At 32.5% G+C, this 18,493-nt stretch overlaps 1 protein-coding gene and 1 long non-coding RNA gene across 3 annotated transcripts; one reads left to right on the plus strand and one right to left on the minus strand.

The window, feature by feature from the left end:
• Positions 1-82: 82 nt before the first annotated feature.
• Positions 83-16,457, plus strand: LOC105322969 (HAUS augmin-like complex subunit 3). Of its 2 annotated transcripts, none has more exons than XM_034455973.2 (14): positions 83-309; positions 4,123-4,317; positions 4,669-4,782; positions 5,214-5,297; positions 5,950-6,061; positions 6,363-6,554; positions 6,677-6,819; positions 6,946-7,080; positions 7,452-7,635; positions 7,879-8,031; positions 12,923-13,019; positions 13,332-13,470; positions 14,141-14,318; positions 16,241-16,457. In XM_034455973.2, the coding sequence occupies exons 2-14, from the start codon at positions 4,142-4,144 to the stop codon at positions 16,364-16,366; spliced, it is 1,833 nt and encodes a 610-aa protein (XP_034311864.2). In that variant the 5' UTR covers positions 83-309; positions 4,123-4,141; the 3' UTR covers positions 16,367-16,457. The 2 variants fall into 2 exon arrangements, with proteins under 2 accessions (XP_034311864.2, XP_034311865.2); XM_034455974.2 differs by having other exon boundaries at positions 90-279.
• Positions 13,339-14,537, minus strand: LOC136269861 (uncharacterized). Its single transcript, XR_010707430.1, has 2 exons — positions 14,406-14,537; positions 13,339-14,300 (listed from the first exon to the last, which is right to left on the minus strand). It is a non-coding gene; the product is annotated as an uncharacterized lncRNA (long non-coding RNA).
• Positions 16,458-18,493: the final 2,036 nt, after the last annotated feature.

The raw sequence follows: 18,493 nt of genomic DNA on the forward strand, positions 1-18,493 counted from the left end.
AATAAAAATTTCTATTAAAAAACATTCGAATGTTAGAACACCGTCAACACGTTTGATTTTTCTGCTCAAAATCTGTGTGACAGAAGCGCTTTATCTTCCCGCGAAGATTGAAGTTTCTTTACGACGAAAACATTCATACTAACAGAGTTACAACAGAGTTTTGGGATTAATTTATCTCTTTTCACGCCAGCTACTTAGATTCATGGAGTCATACAGTATACAATATTGCATTCGGATAAGAGAATAGATCATAACTACAACTAGAAAGACTTGCATAATGTACGTGTACACTACAGCAAAAGTGACTTGGTGAGTGTATGTTATGTAGTGATAGTAGTTTGTCTACTTTCAACTTCATGAATACAATTATTTCACTGCTCCAGAATGAAGTTTCTACATAAAAACAAGCAGGACAAGAGATCTTTCCTTAGTTTCTGCTTCCACCATTTTTTGTTCAATATTTGTTAATTAATATCAGGTCTAGTACAATCATTATAGACAGGTTGGGACCAATCTCCCAAATGGGATATAATAGCCCGTTTGAGATACAATAACCCAAATGGGATATAAATTTAAAGTGCAAAAAAATATTTTTTTTTAATTTTAAAATTTTTGATATAAATCTGCATTAATGTGAATCAAATGCAACAACTTTTCGTTAAGAAGTTTTTCTATGTCTATAGTTTGTAAGATTGATCCCCAAGAAGTTTTGGATATACTGAGGGATCAATCTCTGTGATAGTATAGCTACAGTAAAGGTGTTTACCAAAAGTTGTTCAATGTATTGTTCATCTATTCTAATGCGGATTTATATCAAATATTTCAAAATCAAAATTTTTTATTTTTTGCACTTTAAATTCATATCCCATTTGGGCTATTATATCCCGAACGGGCTAATATGTTTTACGGTGCGACCGTTGGGGCGAGCACAGCATGTGATCAAACAATGAATTATAATAAATTAATAGAATAAAATTAACAACGTGAAATTTGAATGCCAAAAAATAAAACATACCTATTTTTCAGTAAATTTTATTATTCATAGTTTATAAGATTTGTTATAATTTATTTATTTATATGTAGAACAATAGTTTAATCTCAGATACAATGTTGTTAAATAATAAAGATTTTAATATATAAATATTCATTGCACTGCATCTCCTCTTTTAAAGTGATTGTGATTATGATTGATTGATTGATTTCCCCCTTTTTTTTTGCAGTAGACATTTTTTCTTAAACTTACATATAAAACTTGACTCATCATAGAGCTCCCCCATGCTAAAATTTTTTTCATTTTTGTCAATTTATACATAGAAAATCGACTTATCATGGATTTGCCCCTCCACTTAAAAAAAAATAATTAATGTTTAATTTTATTTTTAATTTACGCTTAAAAATATTTGCTTATCATTTTAAAAGAACATGGTGTTGTCCCCCCCCCCCCCCCCCCCCCCCCCCCGCATGTAATAAATGGAAGTGAAAATAAAGAAACCATTGAACTGCTAAAGAGCTGAAGGATTAGAATTTTTTATGATTTATTTTTCGTTTTGCTTGCAAAGATTTTTTGGATGAGGCTGCCATCCACCCACCCACCCCTTTAAAAAAAGGCGCTGCTACGTATAACGTTACGTTTCAGGAATTACTGTAATTATAGTGAATAAAATATTTGTGAGCATTCATCCAAATTAGTGCAATTTACAACTGTTTCCTGTATCTGAAGAAATGTCCTTATTCGTCAGCTGTTCTTTATCTTAGCCTTTGCAAGATTTTAAGAGGATTTTGGTCATTTCAGCAGATTTACAATAACTTCAATTAGAGTAATTTCCCCTTATCAGTGCTTATTGTGACGTCAAAGCTGACGTTGGTTAAGTGTCGTCTTACTCTTTAAAACTCCCCGGAGAAATAAAAGTATGCAAAGTATACTGTTTTATTTACTTAAAAAGCATGATGTTCTTAAAATTACACATCTTATAAGCTTTTCAAAGGTTTTACTTTGATTCTCGGGAGAACGTGATGTTGGAACGTGAGGTTGGAAACCATTGGTACTATGAATTGTGGGTCAAAATTTACTGACTCCGAAAAAATATATCGGATCAATGTGTAAACGTTTGTGACGTCACACGATTATTTTTGATTGAAAGTGTACTGAGGTGAACTTTAGAGGTAACATTGACTGTATGTCGCTTACATCGTTATTGTTTTTACTGTCTAAATTTGTCTTGCTGATTCTCGTGAGAGTGTGAAGTGATAAAAATTGCCATGATTACAGGGAACTACTGGGACGATTAAAACGATGCATTACTGGTCCGATTTACTGACGCCAAAAAAATCCGTTGAATGAATGTGCAACTAGTCCGAATTTTCTATTCACACACGCCTTGCCGGTAGAGCTCGCTTCGCGCCGGCGCTGTGTGCCGGCGAGCTGCGCTCGCTATTATATCCCATTTGGGAGATTGGTCTCAACCTGTTAGATTTAGCTACAGAGTTTGAATTAATTACATTACTTACATCTATAGCTTTATTTATCTACCTGAACATGCTGAAGTAGGATTTATTTATCTACTCAATGGTACTTTACATAATTGAGCATTTATTTGCACAAAATTTCGAGGTGCAGCAATAATTTTCAGCTTTATAAATTCACCTGAAAACAACATGAACAATTCATGCAAAAAATAACTCTTAAAGATGTTGCTCTTTCAGTGCAATTGCAGTCAAAGTTTTAAGTTCAAAGCTTTGTATGACCTGTTTTTGTGTGACCAAACAGCTACTTCTTAAATGAAATAACAAAGAACATTTTTGGTTAACATAATAAATGGTTGGTTATAATTCAGCACAATGTAAAGTAATCACACTTATCCATGCCTCGTCGCACAAAAGATGACATACAGATACTCAATATATCTAGATTGAGGGTTAATCGCGACTTTTTGTCTGTTTAAGCATTGCATAAAAGTAGTTTATTAATTAATAAACCTAACTGCTTCAATATAAGGTTGGTAAATAAAGCTATGAAGATAATTTCAGCTATGTAGCTAAATCTAGTGATTGTACCCGACCACAAATTAAGTTCATCCACTATGAAAAAAGTCCAGATTTTCTGATTTGAAATGCCCCCTCTACCACTTCAGGTTTCAATACACAACCAAAAATAGAAAGCAAAACCAAAAGAGATAATGGGGCATGACAAAACAGAAATTTATTGTAGTGAGTGAATGTAGTTTGGGTTAAAAGATATTTATGATTATCAAAATATTAATAAAAGAATGGAAACACATTAATACACCAAAGTTAAATTGCAGTCGGTTTCTATCCTAAAAAATATATTTTGTAAAAAATCTTGCATTCAAGTATTGATTAATGTTACTTTTTTTTTGATAGACAATGAATTTTACCTTATTTGGAGAATTTTTTTAAAAAGTAGATAAAAATAATGTGTGTAATGTTGTAGACAACTACAACATACTTCTTGTATGTGTTTATGTGTAATACACATGTACAAGCTAGTCCAAATCTCTGTTTTTCCGAAATCTTTTAACCCTTATAGAAACATACTTGTCCTGAAATGTCTTGACCCTACACCAACTATACTCTTTCTCGAGTTTTTGCTTCCACCAGTCCACTTTTTGCTTGATATTTCAATAATAATAAATACCTTTATGCTCAAACTACGTTCATCCACTAATTTGAAAAACGTTCAGATTATCTGTTTTGAAACGCTGCCTTCTACCGCTTCAGGTTTCAATACACATCCCAAAATAGAAAGTCTACGGGGATTTTGCATTGCATCAGCCTTTAACAAGCCCGCATGATAACGTTGAAAGGGGTCCCAAGTACTTCCGAATGGAGAAAAGATGTAAACATTTCCCATTATAAATCTCTTTAAGAAATTTGTTTTCGTTCCTGTAAACTTTTATGAGTGAAAAGGGATAATTTGTTAATGAAGATATCTTTGATATATTCCATTTCATCGATTTCAACTGTACTTCTTTCACATGTATGTGTATTTTTATCAAAAATCATCAAAAAGTGATGGAAGCAATAACTTGGGACAGACTATAGACTGCAGAAGTGAAATACATATATGTAATATGAATACTTGTTCTACTTTGATCTACACAGGTTTTGAGCTGAAAGAAAGATGAGTGCGAAACAAATGATAGCAGTCCTCCAGGAACTGGGATATCCCAAGGCCAGTAAGCTGGATCCCAAAGGTCTGGAATGGATGTTTGAAAATGAGGCAATGCTGCCATTTTTGGAATGGTTCTGTAACAGTGTGAGCACTGCTAATTTTCTCTCCAAGGCCGAAGTCGAACAGTAAGAAAATGATTTATTCCTCATTTTGCATCCCACACAAGTATATTTATGTCTTATCCCAGCTGAGAAATCTCTATGAACATGTCAACTTTAGTTGCAAAGTTAGTCTGTTTTATAAAATGTTTGAAATTCAATTTCGAAATGAAATTGCAAATCATTTGCTCACAATATTATAATGAATTTAAGTCTCATACATTGATTTCATTTTATTGACAATAACTACTCTCTGCAAACAGCTACAAACAAATACACATTGTATACATGTACGATCATAACAAAGACCTGTTGCATAATGATAATTTTCTACTAGTATAAATTGTATTATCTGATTTGAATTCATAAATTTTGTAGATTTCATTCATTTGAGAATTCAGAGGAGGGTATTTTGGAAGGAGAACAGTTAGAACTTGCTTTGAAAAACATGAAAGTTTCTCAGGATGAACATGTTTCTGAGGCCCAGTTAGAGTAAGTAACTAAGTCTATTGTTTACCAGATGGATGCAGGTTATAAAATTAATCGTATGTGAAGTTGAGGAATTTCATTATGGTATTTGACAGACTACATGAGTGCACTTCATTTGAAGACTTTTAAGATCATTGTAAAGATTATCTTTACAATTTATTTATTATCATTTAGTTTTTCCGAGAGAAATGTGATGGCAACTTGTATAAGTAAATCTATTGCTTATATCTATAAGTGAATGGTGACTTGCTTTGTTCATCCTGTTGGGTTATTGCTCTTTACACACAAGAAACTTGCAATGAATTGATTTTGCACTAGTTGACCAATCACCTTTTTTGTCTACAAGCAAAACCAATTGTATTCCATTTTTATCTTTGAAAAGAACCCCTTTAATAGATGTATGTAGTAATATACAAGATATTAAATTATCTTAGACAAGAAATTGAGCAGTTGACAGATAGTTTGGAGAGAAGTCAAAAACGAAAGCAAAGCCTTATTCAAAAAAGGAACAAGTTGAGGTAAGACTTTTTTTTTCACTGCTGATTAAAGATTTTTTCTCGTGATTTTTTTTTTTGCAAAATTAATTTTATATAATATATTAAGATTGGCCTTGTTATGTGCTTCAGATACTGTAAACGTACTACATTTGGCTGTGTATTCTATTTAGCGCTTTTGGCGGAACGATACTTTCGCTAAATCAAGTACCGGTACATTGCTAAATGCCATGCATAAATGTATAACAATAGTTACATTCAGGAAAACGCTAATTCAAATCCACGTCAACTTGTTCAAAAACTAATTTCCGCCAAATATCGTACACGCAAAATATGATACGTTTACAGTATTCAAATCTTTTCAACTCACTAACTACTCTAGATTCCTTATTTTATGCGAGTACTTAATTTCGCGATTTAACGGTTTTGCATCAAATTCCAAGAATATAAAATCGTGAGCACCGAATTATTTTCATAATTCCAAATAGTTTAAGTCTGTTTGACAAATAAAAGTGAGATTTTGAAATCTGTGAGATGTGCTTCTCACGATTTTACGTGGATATTAACTCTTCCCATTAAATTTGGAATTTACAGTACTTTATGTAATCTGTGCCTCAAATGGTAGATGAAAATAATGCACTTTAACTGGATGTTGATTTTTTTTTATAATTTTTAGTCTCCACCACACTTCACTGAGTCATACACAGTCTAAACTGTCCCAAACAGAGACCAGAGTAAGAGCTCAGTATAAACGAAGTCTCGATCAAAACCAGACAGATAATGCAAAGGTAGGCAAAGAACGTGAGGAAGTTAATTTAGAATTAAGTAATAAACCATCAATATTTGTATTTAACTACTGTAAAATCTTGTTGAAATCCAGATCAAAACCAGACAGATAATGCCAAGGTAGGCAAAGAACTTTAGGAAGTTAATTTTAATTTAGTAATAAACCATCCATATCTGTACATTGAAAGTCTTGTTTATCAAACAGGAAAAGGCAAGTAAATTAGAGGAGGGCTGAAGATCATCAATACCGTTATATTGAAATTTACACATAGCTTGGTCAATGATAGAATATGTCCTTTGTAGATTAACACTAGTTTGGAGCAGTTAGTTGAGACAGTTGGTCAGCTGAGTGAAATTTATGAGCTGCCTGTTCAGGAAAAAGCAGAGGAAGCTATGCCAATGTTTTTATCTCAGCTCTCCTTAGATGAATATCACCAGAAAGAGGAGAGATTTTCTCAGGAGTTGTCTCACTTTACAAAGAAGAAATTTTTTGAGGTTAAATTTTCATTTTTTTCAAAACATTTCTATTAAACTTTAAAAAAAAATGATTGATAGAATTAAACTAATGGTAATAAATATTGCTTGTTCAAATTACAATTGACTTTTAATAATTGCAGGGTATAGCAGATGTGGCCGGCCAGAGTGAAGGATCTCGTTATGAAATATTGGAAATTAATGACCCCAGTATTTCATTAATTAAAGGGGGAGGCCAGGAAGTCAATATAAGCCAATGTAAAGAATTGTCCAGAATACAAAAAAGGTGAACATTTCTAAAATTAAACTTTTAAAGTTAATATTATGGTGACTTCAAGATTAAGTATATATACTTGTGAGTATTTTCTTTTGGGATTGGATGAAAAGCAAAAGCGTTCTAATTATTTTTTAGTTTTCCTGCTGCTAAACTAAAACACATAGAAGCAAAGTTAGCAAGTACCCAAGCTGACCGTCGTTTAGAAACTGCAGAGGATATACTGAAGTTAATTCAAGCTGGAGAGTTTGCCAAGGACCATAACTCTATCAAGTAATTCTTGGAACAATTTGAATGCCAACTTTTTATTGTTAAAGTAGTATTTAATCCACTGATGAAACTTTCATATAGATCAAAATGATTGATGAGGTGATGAGTTCTTGATTCAACTTATTGAATATTGCTCTAAAAGTGTTTAAAGTAATTATAAAACTTCCCATTAATTAACGTATCAATGTAGCTAGTATAATGCTATCATGGCTATATAATTCTAGGTTCAATGATAAACTTGATATTTGATCTATTTTTAAGTACCTGTACATGTATTTCCATGGTCCCTCTAAAGTTTATTTTTCTTTCAACACTTGATTTTGATCCTCATTACCTCATTGATATGTCGTAAACTTGCTTCCTGTTTCTCTAAGTGAACGTTTAAGTGACACAGACTCCTCTCTACAAATGGTGGTAAGGGACCTAGAAATTTTGTCCCGAGATGAGATCCCAGGATTAATTCAGGAGAGCCTAAGTTCCCAAGTCTCCCACATTCTAACAGGGGATTACAATCTCAAGCTTGCCAGGCAGGATTACTTCATTTCAAACCAGGACCAGGTATAGTTTGTCTTGTAGATCATCCCAATTCTGGATCTGTTAAAGTAATTTATTTGTTTGGATTCATGTGTTTGGTTGTTATTTGGATTCCATGTATACATGGAATAGTATGCAACCCGTAATCTGGGTCAATCACTGGGTCTCATGTGATATGTTTTACATACATCAGATCCATTTTTTTTTCTAACAAACGCAAGTTATTTAACGCTACACGTATAATCTTTTCTTCCTTCCGTTTTGTAGGTTATACATCCTTTAGTTCAACAAAGAGCAAGGAACGAATTCCTTACGATGGCCTTTGAGCTTGAGAACCGTAACCATAGAGACATCCATCGACTCCTTGTGGCGGTCAAGCAGCTTCTACAGAATCATTTAAAAGATTGGCATGCTAGAATGGTAATGAAATTCATGATTTATATGTATTTGTTCATCATATAATAACATTTTATTATGAGACATTTCTAGTGTTGGTAAAGGTTTATAGAATTTAACCTGTGTGTGACTTATATGACTTATGAGCTCATGAATCAAAAGGGGACTTACCCGTAATCCCTAGTGAATGACTTGCACTATTCAATTTTATTGTGATTTTCTTCAACCTTTTAAGAAAAGTTCTCTCAAACACTTACTGGTTATGAATTTGCATTTTTTCTCCCACTAATAAAATCATAGCTAGCAAAACTAAAATCATGTCATGATGACCTGCATAATTAACATTGCCTCAAGTGTAAAGGGTTGAAAAGGGAAAGTGATGATATAAGGAATTTCTTGATTTCTTTTATTCTTCACATAATAATGCTTGGTTAATAAATATATTGAAAACGTTCAAATGCTTTATTAGATCCAAAAAACAGGATGTATATATCAATTAATTCTACATCCAGCATTAGCAAAAAGACTCTGTAAGAATCAGTAGTATAAATTTGCTCATTGATGTATGATTAAACTAAATTAAATTGAAATTTGGACATAAGTTCAAGGCAGGTAGAGATATTGCCAATGTGAAACCAATATTTGTCTTGTCAGAAGGTCTACAAATTTCACTCATTTTGAGGTTCTATGACCATAATCAAGGCTACGTCATCATTCATCCAAAGAGGTCCCACAAAGGTATTCCGAAATAAGTTTTTCTTGGACAGCTTGGTTTAAAAGAGTTCTGAATCCTAACTTTTCAAGTTATTTAGTCAATTCACTCCAAGTCAATTATCTGCTATGAATATCTGATCCTAAATTTTCAAAAATCTGTAGTGTTTTAATTGAATTCAGTTATGTTGCCAAAATAGTTCAATTTAAAAAAAAATGAACACTGTCAGCTTTCATGTACTGATAGCCTGCAAAACAAGCATGGGATGTACCGGTAAAATGGGCTTTATGAAGTCTGTTGTTGAATTTAAAGTTTGTGCATAAAAAATTCCTTTACCTTGAAAGTTCAAAGAAATTGGGTCAGGTGCATGTTAAATGGGTTTGGAGGCAACTGGAATTTTTTTGTTAGGCCTTTTAGAAAGTAAGACATCATTATACCTGTATATCAGGTTTTTCCGCGAGTATCCAATTTCCACTTTGTTTGAGATGATTTCAGAATAGCGGAAAATAAATAAAAGTAAAGGACTATATATGGTTTTAGCCTAAAATGGCCCCCTAAAATGAACATTGTCATGTTACTGTAATTCTTTGTTTTATTTGTACAAATATACATTTGAAGTTTTTTCATTATTTTCATTTTGATTTAAGTGCCCACAATTTAAAAATATGACATCCAAAAGTTTACCTTTTCCCGCCATTTTCTCATTTTTAGCATAAAATGGCTTGTTTTGAGTCAGTTTTTCTTTAAGGAAACATTGAGCGACTGCTTGAACAAACAAAATATTTTCACCAAAGATGTATCTCTCCAATACTTATAAGTGACAAAAAGTTCGTTCTTGTTCAAAGAGTCGCTCTTATATTCCCCATTCGAAAAAAGATAAGAACAATGTCAATTTTTGATTGATTTTGATTGAATTATAAAAATAGCGTCACTTCTGGCGTCATATACAGCCAGTGAGTGCATATCAATCAAATAAATAGGTGAAAAACATTTTTCATGTCATCTCTTCTATAAAATAACACAACAAATTAATGTACCGGTACCTGAATCATTTTAAAAATAGCGAATTTGGGGGGCCAAATTTGACTAATATCATATATATAGTTCTTTGGTACAAAGTCTTGTTCTTGTAACAGAGTTCTCTCTTTCCTTACAAAGTAAACAGTAAATAATGAAAGTACGATGAACTGTAATCAGATAGTAGAGGTAGAAAATGCGGGATCAGGGCCTGGGACAAGCACCAGATAACAAGTAAGCCTCTCTGTTTATTTAATAATCCACTGAAAAGCTAACTAAAGTAGTCAGAATCGTGAAATATATTCTCACTATGACTTTGAAATAGTGAAAATTTGATTTGCGCTAATTTTATATACCGGTACTATTCTAGGTTCTGATTTGTGGAAAAAACATGACTAAGAAAAAACCTGATATTCAGTATTCATTCCATTTATTCGTTCTATTTACATGTATCATACATATTTCTTATTTTTTTTGAAAGTTTCTGTATAAATTTTTCAATATTGTATTTGACTTTTGAATTGGAGTTGTTGATAAAAACTTTTATCTCTTTTCTTTGTTAAACATTTAAAAGAAAAATCAAACAGGTTGATGGAAGTCATAAACATATAAAATCATTAAAGAGGGTAAAAAGGACTTTGCAAGATTCTACATGTATATCTGGTATTTTTTTTTGGGGGGGGGGGAGGAATATGAAATGGCCACATAAAAGGTAATAAAAGGCACACTTCTTGCTGATTGATTGATTGTTATCAGTGCTGGCTCTCATAAAGGACATGATCCTCTGAAATGTATTGCTTATCAGGCAGTTGACCTCTTTTTATCTAATCTAAAAATAATTATAATAAATAACTGGTATTTAATATACAGAATTTAACCTTCAATGTAACAGACTAATCACTGCTGTTTTTGTTATCAACTAGAATAATGTGATTCCATGTCACACTTTTTATTGTGGTTCACGCAGCGGAAGGAAATGTGTTGGTGTCCCACAATTAAACGTAGGTTCATCAATTTTTAGCAATTTCAATGAAACCCAGCCCTATCGCCACTTGTGATAAATATGTTATTTTTGCCTACTTGCTGAATATAGCCTTCCTTGAACTACTTATTGATCACCTTATACCGAATTTGTGGGTTATTCATGCAACAGTGCATATTTTATTTTGTACATAGCAATGTTTTTGTAAATAGCTGGTTGACACAGTGAAGAATGAGTTGAATCAGCGATATGGTTGATTGATAATGATAGTAGTAATTGCCCATTGAGATCATATTTGTAGGTAATAAAATTATTTTCGCAAAAGAAATAGGTTTATGAATGTTTGGCCTTTATCCGTGATAGTTTTGTGTTTATTTGCAAAAGCTACACGTTTATTCGCGAAAGTTTTGTGTTTATTCATGAAAAAAACCATTTGTTTTATGTATGAAAATGAGCTCAATGGGCTTTGGTAGAATACATATATTACGTTAACAAAAATAAGAAATATAAAAAAATTCCAGGTAACATACTGTTGTGATAGAAGGATTGATTGACGGTTGGAGAGTGACAAGAATCTTTTTAAATTCAAACTCATTTTTAAGTGTGAATTAATGTACCTACGATGTATTAATTATTTATTTTTGCTTGTACTACAACATGAAGATATCAACTGGCCTAGAAATGGGTAGAATCTGACATTATGTAGATAAATGTTAACAAAATATGGTAAACAACTTGTTTATTAGGTTGGTTATGTTAGTTGACATTTAAAGGAAGTGAACATTGAGAAATAATCAGGGCTAAAATCTGTCAGTATGATGTAAATAATGATTTCTGAAAACCATATAGACACAGCTTTCCTCCGTAATAAGATATTCCAATAAGAATAACTAATTCGGCACTGCAATATTGTTAAATTTATTACCTCCCTGCTGGGTTTTCTCAAAGCATCTAAGAGAGGGCAGCACCAATGCTGACGTCAGTGAGACACATTGCATTTTTACACACACTTAGTAACAGAGTTAAATTGCCATCATCAAAATTGGAATTAAATTAAAACTTGGAATGAATGTAAAGAGTTGTTTTTTTGAAACAAGGTTTTTGGAGGAAGATATTGGAAATCAAAACACCAGGGAAGCAATTCCTGATTGCTGGTAAACAGTACTAAGGACACAGAGATATATTGTGTTGAATAAATTTAAAAGGGCATGGTCATGATTTTGGTCAAATTCTACTTTTCTGGTTTTATTATTTACAATGCATTAGGAATGCATTTCTAATAATCAAATGAAATTTGAGAGTCAGTTGTAGAGTTATAAGCAAGATAAAGGGCTCACAATTTTTTGTCCTATAAACAAGGCTGATGCCCTGTTTTTGTTTACATAGGCTCTATATACCAGTAAAAAATCTTTTTCAAGCTAATTTGTTTATCTTTTTATTCATTTTAAGCATAAATAAACAGTTCCTAATGGTTAAAACATTCATTTTAGGTCTAAAGCTGGAATTTTCAACATTCAACATGTAAACAAAAGCTTTGTTTACATAGCAAAGAATTGTAAGCTCTGTAACTCACTTATAACTCAGTGAGTGACTCAAATTTTGGTTGTCTATTAAAAATGCCTTACTGAAAGTTTGTTAACATTAAAATCGAAAAAAAAAATTTTGACCAAAATCGTGACCATGCCCATTTAAAGAACTAGATTCGCAACCTAATCAAGTACCGGTATTTAATCATTGTTTCAAAATAAAAGAAAGAAAAATAATCTGAATCTTGGAATGCAATCAATTTACTGGACTTAATTTAATTAAAAAGGGTCATAATTTCATTGTGAATGTGCATCCAAAAACTAAAATGTCTTATTAGTTATTTTGTTTACTCACGAATATTCTTTATATCAAACATATTTAAAACAAAGTGTTGTAAATATAATATCATAATTTTACATTAGCTTATTTTGAAAATGTTTTCAAAATAATTGTTAGAATTGTTTCTTTACTTCATAATTCTCCAAGATTTTTTTTCAAAATAATATCTTATTCAATGGCTCTCAAAATACACATATGGCATATTTTTATCTTAAAATTGGTTTGCCTTGTACATTGTATTAGATTTTTTTTTTTAATTTTTGTTGTTTTTGTCTGTTTTTATATTCAATGACACATAAACCTCAGATGAATCCTTTATCTGTTTTTTCATTTTGTAGAAAATGATGGATGATCCTATGTTGACTCCAGCTAAATACAAAAGAAGTACCATTGACTCCCGGGATGGCTTTGCTAAGAGACTTCACAATGTGCTAGGTATTGTAAGGATTTCTTGAGGTTAATCTGAATATGTTGTAGTGTTACTTTATATGATAGCAGATTCACAAATTTGGTCAGTTGTATAGTTTACATAATTATTCAAAGATTATAAACACTCAATACCTCATTAAGGTGAAATGAATTTAAACTTAAATGTTTTACATATACAGGGATAGTAGCATGCTTTCTCATGTCCTTCACTCAAAGTTATTTTTTATAAAATTTGTAAATAACATTCAAAAGAACTTTATCTTGAAGTGATGTTGAGCTAGAATGGTCAGCTTTTAATTGTTGTGATAACTTTTTCAGAGGTAGACAATGCTCAGCAGTTATTCCTTACTTATTCAAGTCTGGAGGAGGGAGCTGATAGGTTGAAACAAGTGTACTCTATGAGCTGTAACCAGGCAGAGACGGCACTTAGCAACAAGGAGGAAATACTGGAGGCTTTGTAAGTCATAACTTGCAACATGTATAAACAGTGGAATCGTTTGAAGTTGTTGGGGCCAATGTTCCTTGATTGTAGGTTATTTGCTTATTAGTGGGGATGTAATTTCATGGATCCATTTGTTTTCAGTTTCAGTAAGATAAACTCTTTCAAAATTTGTTTTCTTAAGGATGTAAATTCGAGGGGGAGTGCTACCCATGAAAACCCTGAAAATTGAGCCACCATGAATTCTAATGATTCAACAGTAAACAAAGAATCATTGCTCTAAATATGAAAAGTTAAACAACAAATATATTGGTATTTCAAATGTGGGTGTAAGAATAGAGGTTAAGTTTTGTTTTAATGTGACAGCAGGATTCAAATGTAAACATACAGTGAACAAAGGAGAAAGAGAGTTGATATACGGTATGAAGTCCATCTTTAAAAAATTGTTTAAACCTAAATTGAGCCAAAAGTTATCAAAAAAAAGAAGAAGTGATCACTGGTTCATGATTGAACACTCTGCAAGCCATTAGATATTTTGAAGAAAAAGATTGTCTTGAAAATCTTTCCAGGTTTTGTAGTTTTTTGCCAGTTGATCAGAATAGTTTCCAAATAGTGTAAAATATTAAAAGATAAATTACAAAAATAATGTTAAAAAGAAAGAAATAAGTCTAGGCCTTCTCTTCCACAGAGAACAAAATATGCACGGCTGTGAAGAAATGATCTACTCTGGGTCTAGTACCACGCACGGTCAACCATCCCTGACACCACCTCAGCTTCAGTCAGCCATGACACAGTTAGAGGGAATGCTGGGAAGGCTGGAACATAGCATCAAGGATATTGTCAGAAATCTAGAGCAGAAAAAACAGGTAGGCCGTAATTTTTTAGTCAATTTATAATGCTTTCGAATATCGGTAAGTCTGTTCTGCTGGATTCAAAACAATAAAAAAAACTACCATTATCACTGTTTGCTGTAAATTAATTGGTAATATATGCCCTCCTTCAAGAAGGAAGGGCATATTGCTCTGCAGCTGTCAGTCGATCGGTTAGTCCATCATAAGTTTCCATTCAGTTTCTTCACAGAGATTCGGTATGAATGACTAATTTTTGACAGAGTTATGCCCCTTGGACTTAAAAAAATCCTAATTATTTGCAGTTTCCGTTCATTTTCTTAGTAGAGGTTGCACCCACTGAAATTAAATTTTTGTATACTGGCACTGTACCAGTTATCGGCTAAAATGTACCGTTTTCTTTTCGTAATCCCTAATTTCTTGATATTTTTGGATAAAATTTGACATACTTTAAAAAGTGAACTCCTTATTTATCAATCTGTTAGTTTATATCATTATTTAGAACCCAAAACATATTGTTTTGTGCTTTTAAGCACGCCCCGAATTTGCCGAGTTTTTACGATTTACTGTACCAGTTATCGGCTTCGTGATGATAACATAGTAAAAATCCGTGTTCATGTTGATTTTATACTCTGCTAAAAGTAGTTTGAATTATGCCCCTTGTGAGGTCAGACTAAAGTATTCAGGGTCATGATACATTATAAACAAAGCTCATTAAATAATTCGTTTATTATCGTACGGTAATACACCAAATAGTATACTATTCAATACATAATTGTGCAATCAGGCGTTCAGTTGCGCTACGAATCTCTCGGAAATTCGTGAATTCCTTTTGTTTATACATGTTAAATGTATTGATTTTATATGTCAAATCAAAGAAAGGATATAAAAACGTATCTTAAAGAGGTAATTTTCTATTTTTAACTTATTACGTCACTTCCCCCACTGCTGAAAGTGCAAAGATGTAAAATCGGCGGTAAACAATGATCGTTTAAGCTCATGTATAAAACATATTCAAGAAAGTTTTCAAGCAAACTTACTTTTCTTTATTAAAAAAAGACGACTGAATTAAAAAATCTTGGATTGTCGAGTGCTATAAACCCGAACTCTCAGTTTAGCCGATAACTGGTCTTAGCCGATAACTGGTACAGTACCAGTACAGATTTACTGAATATCTAGATCAAGTTCACTTTTGGGTGTGATCAAGCAATTTTTGACAGAGTTTTGTCCTGTTGATTAAAAAAATTCCAATTATTTTAAGTTTCTGTTCATTTTCTTTACAGATGTCTTCAAGGGAGGGGGCATAAGTGTTTCACAAGCATCTGTTGTTGTTTTCTTTTCTGATTTGTGACCTTAATTTAAATGCTCATTTCTTTAACGCAAAACAATTGCTCCAACCAAAATTTTATACTATTTTGTTTTCAAATTTTGAAAAGTTGAAGGGTGCTAATGAACAATCAAATTCACAAACAACATTTTATGAATTATAACTAAAAAATTCACTGTTTGTGATTAGCTTTGAAGTGATCCATTGTTATTAAAAGTCACGTGATGTCGATTTAAATGTTTTGTTAAACTTTTTGTATCAGTTGATTAGGTTTAATATCATCATGACTGAGTTGTTAAAGTATCGGGCTTGTGAACTGCAGATCAGAAGTTTGAATCTGCCTTGGGCTTTTGATCATATATTCTGAATTAAATTTTTGAAATTACATGTATATTTTTTATCCAGAATTGCATTTTTTGGCCTATTTGGCAAAATGACATATATTTCTTATACATCCTGCTATCTTATTTTTCTTTTTTTAAGAAACTATTTCAAGGTGTACTGAGCCACCTTAATAAATATTTATATTTATATATGAACCTATTGTTTATTAACAAATTTAATGAAAACATGTGTTTTATGTGTGGGCTTGAATTTTGTTGTTATTTTTCAGACTTTGAAGAGTGACCCATTGTTATACAAAGAAAGAAAGCTCTATGTCTACTTCTTCACCAACCCAGCTTGTTTAAGACAGCTATTTGATGAAATGTCATCCCGATTGCAGGCCCAGAAAATGTAAATCATCGTCAAATTTATTTCCTGATTTCTGCTCTCTAGCATGATTTGAATCACATTGTTTAGAAGGATCTATTTTTTTGTTCAAAGGAGAATAGCTTATGGTGACTGATTACTCTTGATTTGAGTATTTATTCATTGGATCTGATAATTTTTTTAATTGTTGTTATAGAAATTAAATAAAGTATTTCTTTACCCTAACTGATTGCTCAATATTTGTTAGAGTTTCTTGAGTTTGTTTTATTTTTCAGTGTAAAGCTAATAATATTGTGTTAAGGGGGATGTGCGGCCATCTCATACACATGTGGACCAACATGTATAAAACATCCCTTAAAATGACTTGTTTATGGCAAAAATTGACCGAAACTGCGGTGAAAAGCTTTAAATACGAAATCAATAAATATGAGGTTTTACATGTTGTTTCACATGCAAATTGCTTTCACAAGTACACAACAATGCCTTTGTTAATCACTTAGAACTGCACAGCTGCAGTTTTGATCAGTATAAATAAGTCATTGGCCTAAACTCTTTTGACCAGTCAAATGCAGCAGTGAAGCTTGCTTGTTCCCATATTGAAATAAAGACAGTTAATGGTAGTAAGCTGTTAAATCATGGTCACTTATTGAAAGTGACGCGAAATATTAGACACAATAAGCACATCTACAGGGGCTGCTAGACCCCCAGTTTTAATCAAAGGTGCATTGTATGGCATTGTTGTAGGTTTATATGTATATAAAGAATGAGGTAAATATTCTGGACAGGACACAAATAACAAAGCATTTTGATATCAGCAATTTTATGTTTGTCAATGAGCAATGTCGGTTTTTTTTTTTTTAAAATTTCATGCTGTCACGATATTATAAGGGCCGGATTGAGGTGGTTATTATTTAGCTACATAAATCTTCTGTTAACTAAGAGTCGCGTTTAAAGATAAAGGAAAATTTGAAAGCCAAATATTTGGATTAAAAGTAGTGTCTGGTCAAAATTATCATATGTAAAAGTTAAAGGCAGATCTGGTTGGTTATTCGTTAACCACCCAGCGTACTCAATAAATTAATATCTTCCGACTTTTTCTTTAATGTCTTTTAGGATTTCTTTCATTTCTCTTCATTTAAATAGACCGGACCAGAGTTTAGTTTTTCAAAATTTCGTCCTTTATACCGTCAAGGATTTGACAAGGCTATAAAAGTGTAAATGGATGGACCCGCCAGCCTGCCTGTTATCTGTAAATCTGAATACGAAAGGTTGCTTTGCTTGTATAAGCGGTTCTAGGAAATTCTCGCATTTCTTGTTCATTTCAATATTTCCACTTACCTGCCTCATTAACTATTTGGAATTTCCCTCTTGGTCCCCATACAATGCGTCTTTATAATTTTTAGAGTGACTACGGTATTACCTCCAGTTATCCCCCTTAACTATAACTCTTCAGTTTTCTCTCGACGCCATTTTAGACATGCGGTTTTCCTCATACAGTGCAAATAAATTTTGATTTTGGCGTTTTTGGATGTAATTATCGCGTCTGGAAGATGGATAATGAGGTTAATGATTGTTCTAAATGTTCCGGTAAGATGAACGTACTAGACGATCACGTTTTTTGTTATAAACATCGTCTTTGTATCGAGGCCTTTCCATGCGACACGTGTAGAACGTGGTCCAAAGACCAAAAATGAACATTAAAGTGCCTCAATCCGTTTGTGGAGACGGTATGGCAGTCCAGGACACACGTCCGTCTGTGGAGGCGGCAGTCTGGGGGACAAGTAACATGGAAGAGTCAGGCCCATGTCGGGAATTTCAACAATGATGGATCAGTCTCGGAGGTCGTAAATTTATCAGACATTATTCAAGACCAAGTTAGGCAACATCTTGAATTATTGCTCAAGCGTAAAGACGTTGATATAAATTTCAATGATCAACATACAGTCACTGCAAACGAGATAAGGACGACCGGTAAAAATGAAAGCGCCAATTCCTAAATGGCGACCATAGACAGACCTCATTTTGACAAGTTTAAGGCTTACGATGAACAAATGTCGCCCTTTGAGTCCAGTGCGGCAGACGTTTTTTGTCTGTTAATGCACAAGACTGACTATGAGGATATTGATTCAAATGCATCTATGACAGGTATGTGTAC

Source organism: Magallana gigas, chromosome 7, assembly GCF_963853765.1.
Source record: "Magallana gigas chromosome 7, xbMagGiga1.1, whole genome shotgun sequence".
In the NCBI taxonomy this organism is placed as follows: domain Eukaryota; kingdom Metazoa; phylum Mollusca; class Bivalvia; order Ostreida; family Ostreidae; genus Magallana; species Magallana gigas.

Bases quoted from the DNA above. Each gene is read 5' to 3' on its own strand.
- LOC105322969 (XM_034455973.2), top strand. From the start codon at position 4,142: ATGAGTGCGAAACAAATGATAGCAGTCCTCCAGGAACTGGGATATCCC. The intron at 6,555-6,676 runs GTTAAATTTTCA...TAATAATTGCAG, and splicing joins CAAAGAAGAAATTTTTTGAG to GGTATAGCAGATGTGGCCGG. The intron at 13,471-14,140 runs GTAAGTCATAAC...TCTCTTCCACAG, and splicing joins GAGGAAATACTGGAGGCTTT to AGAACAAAATATGCACGGCT.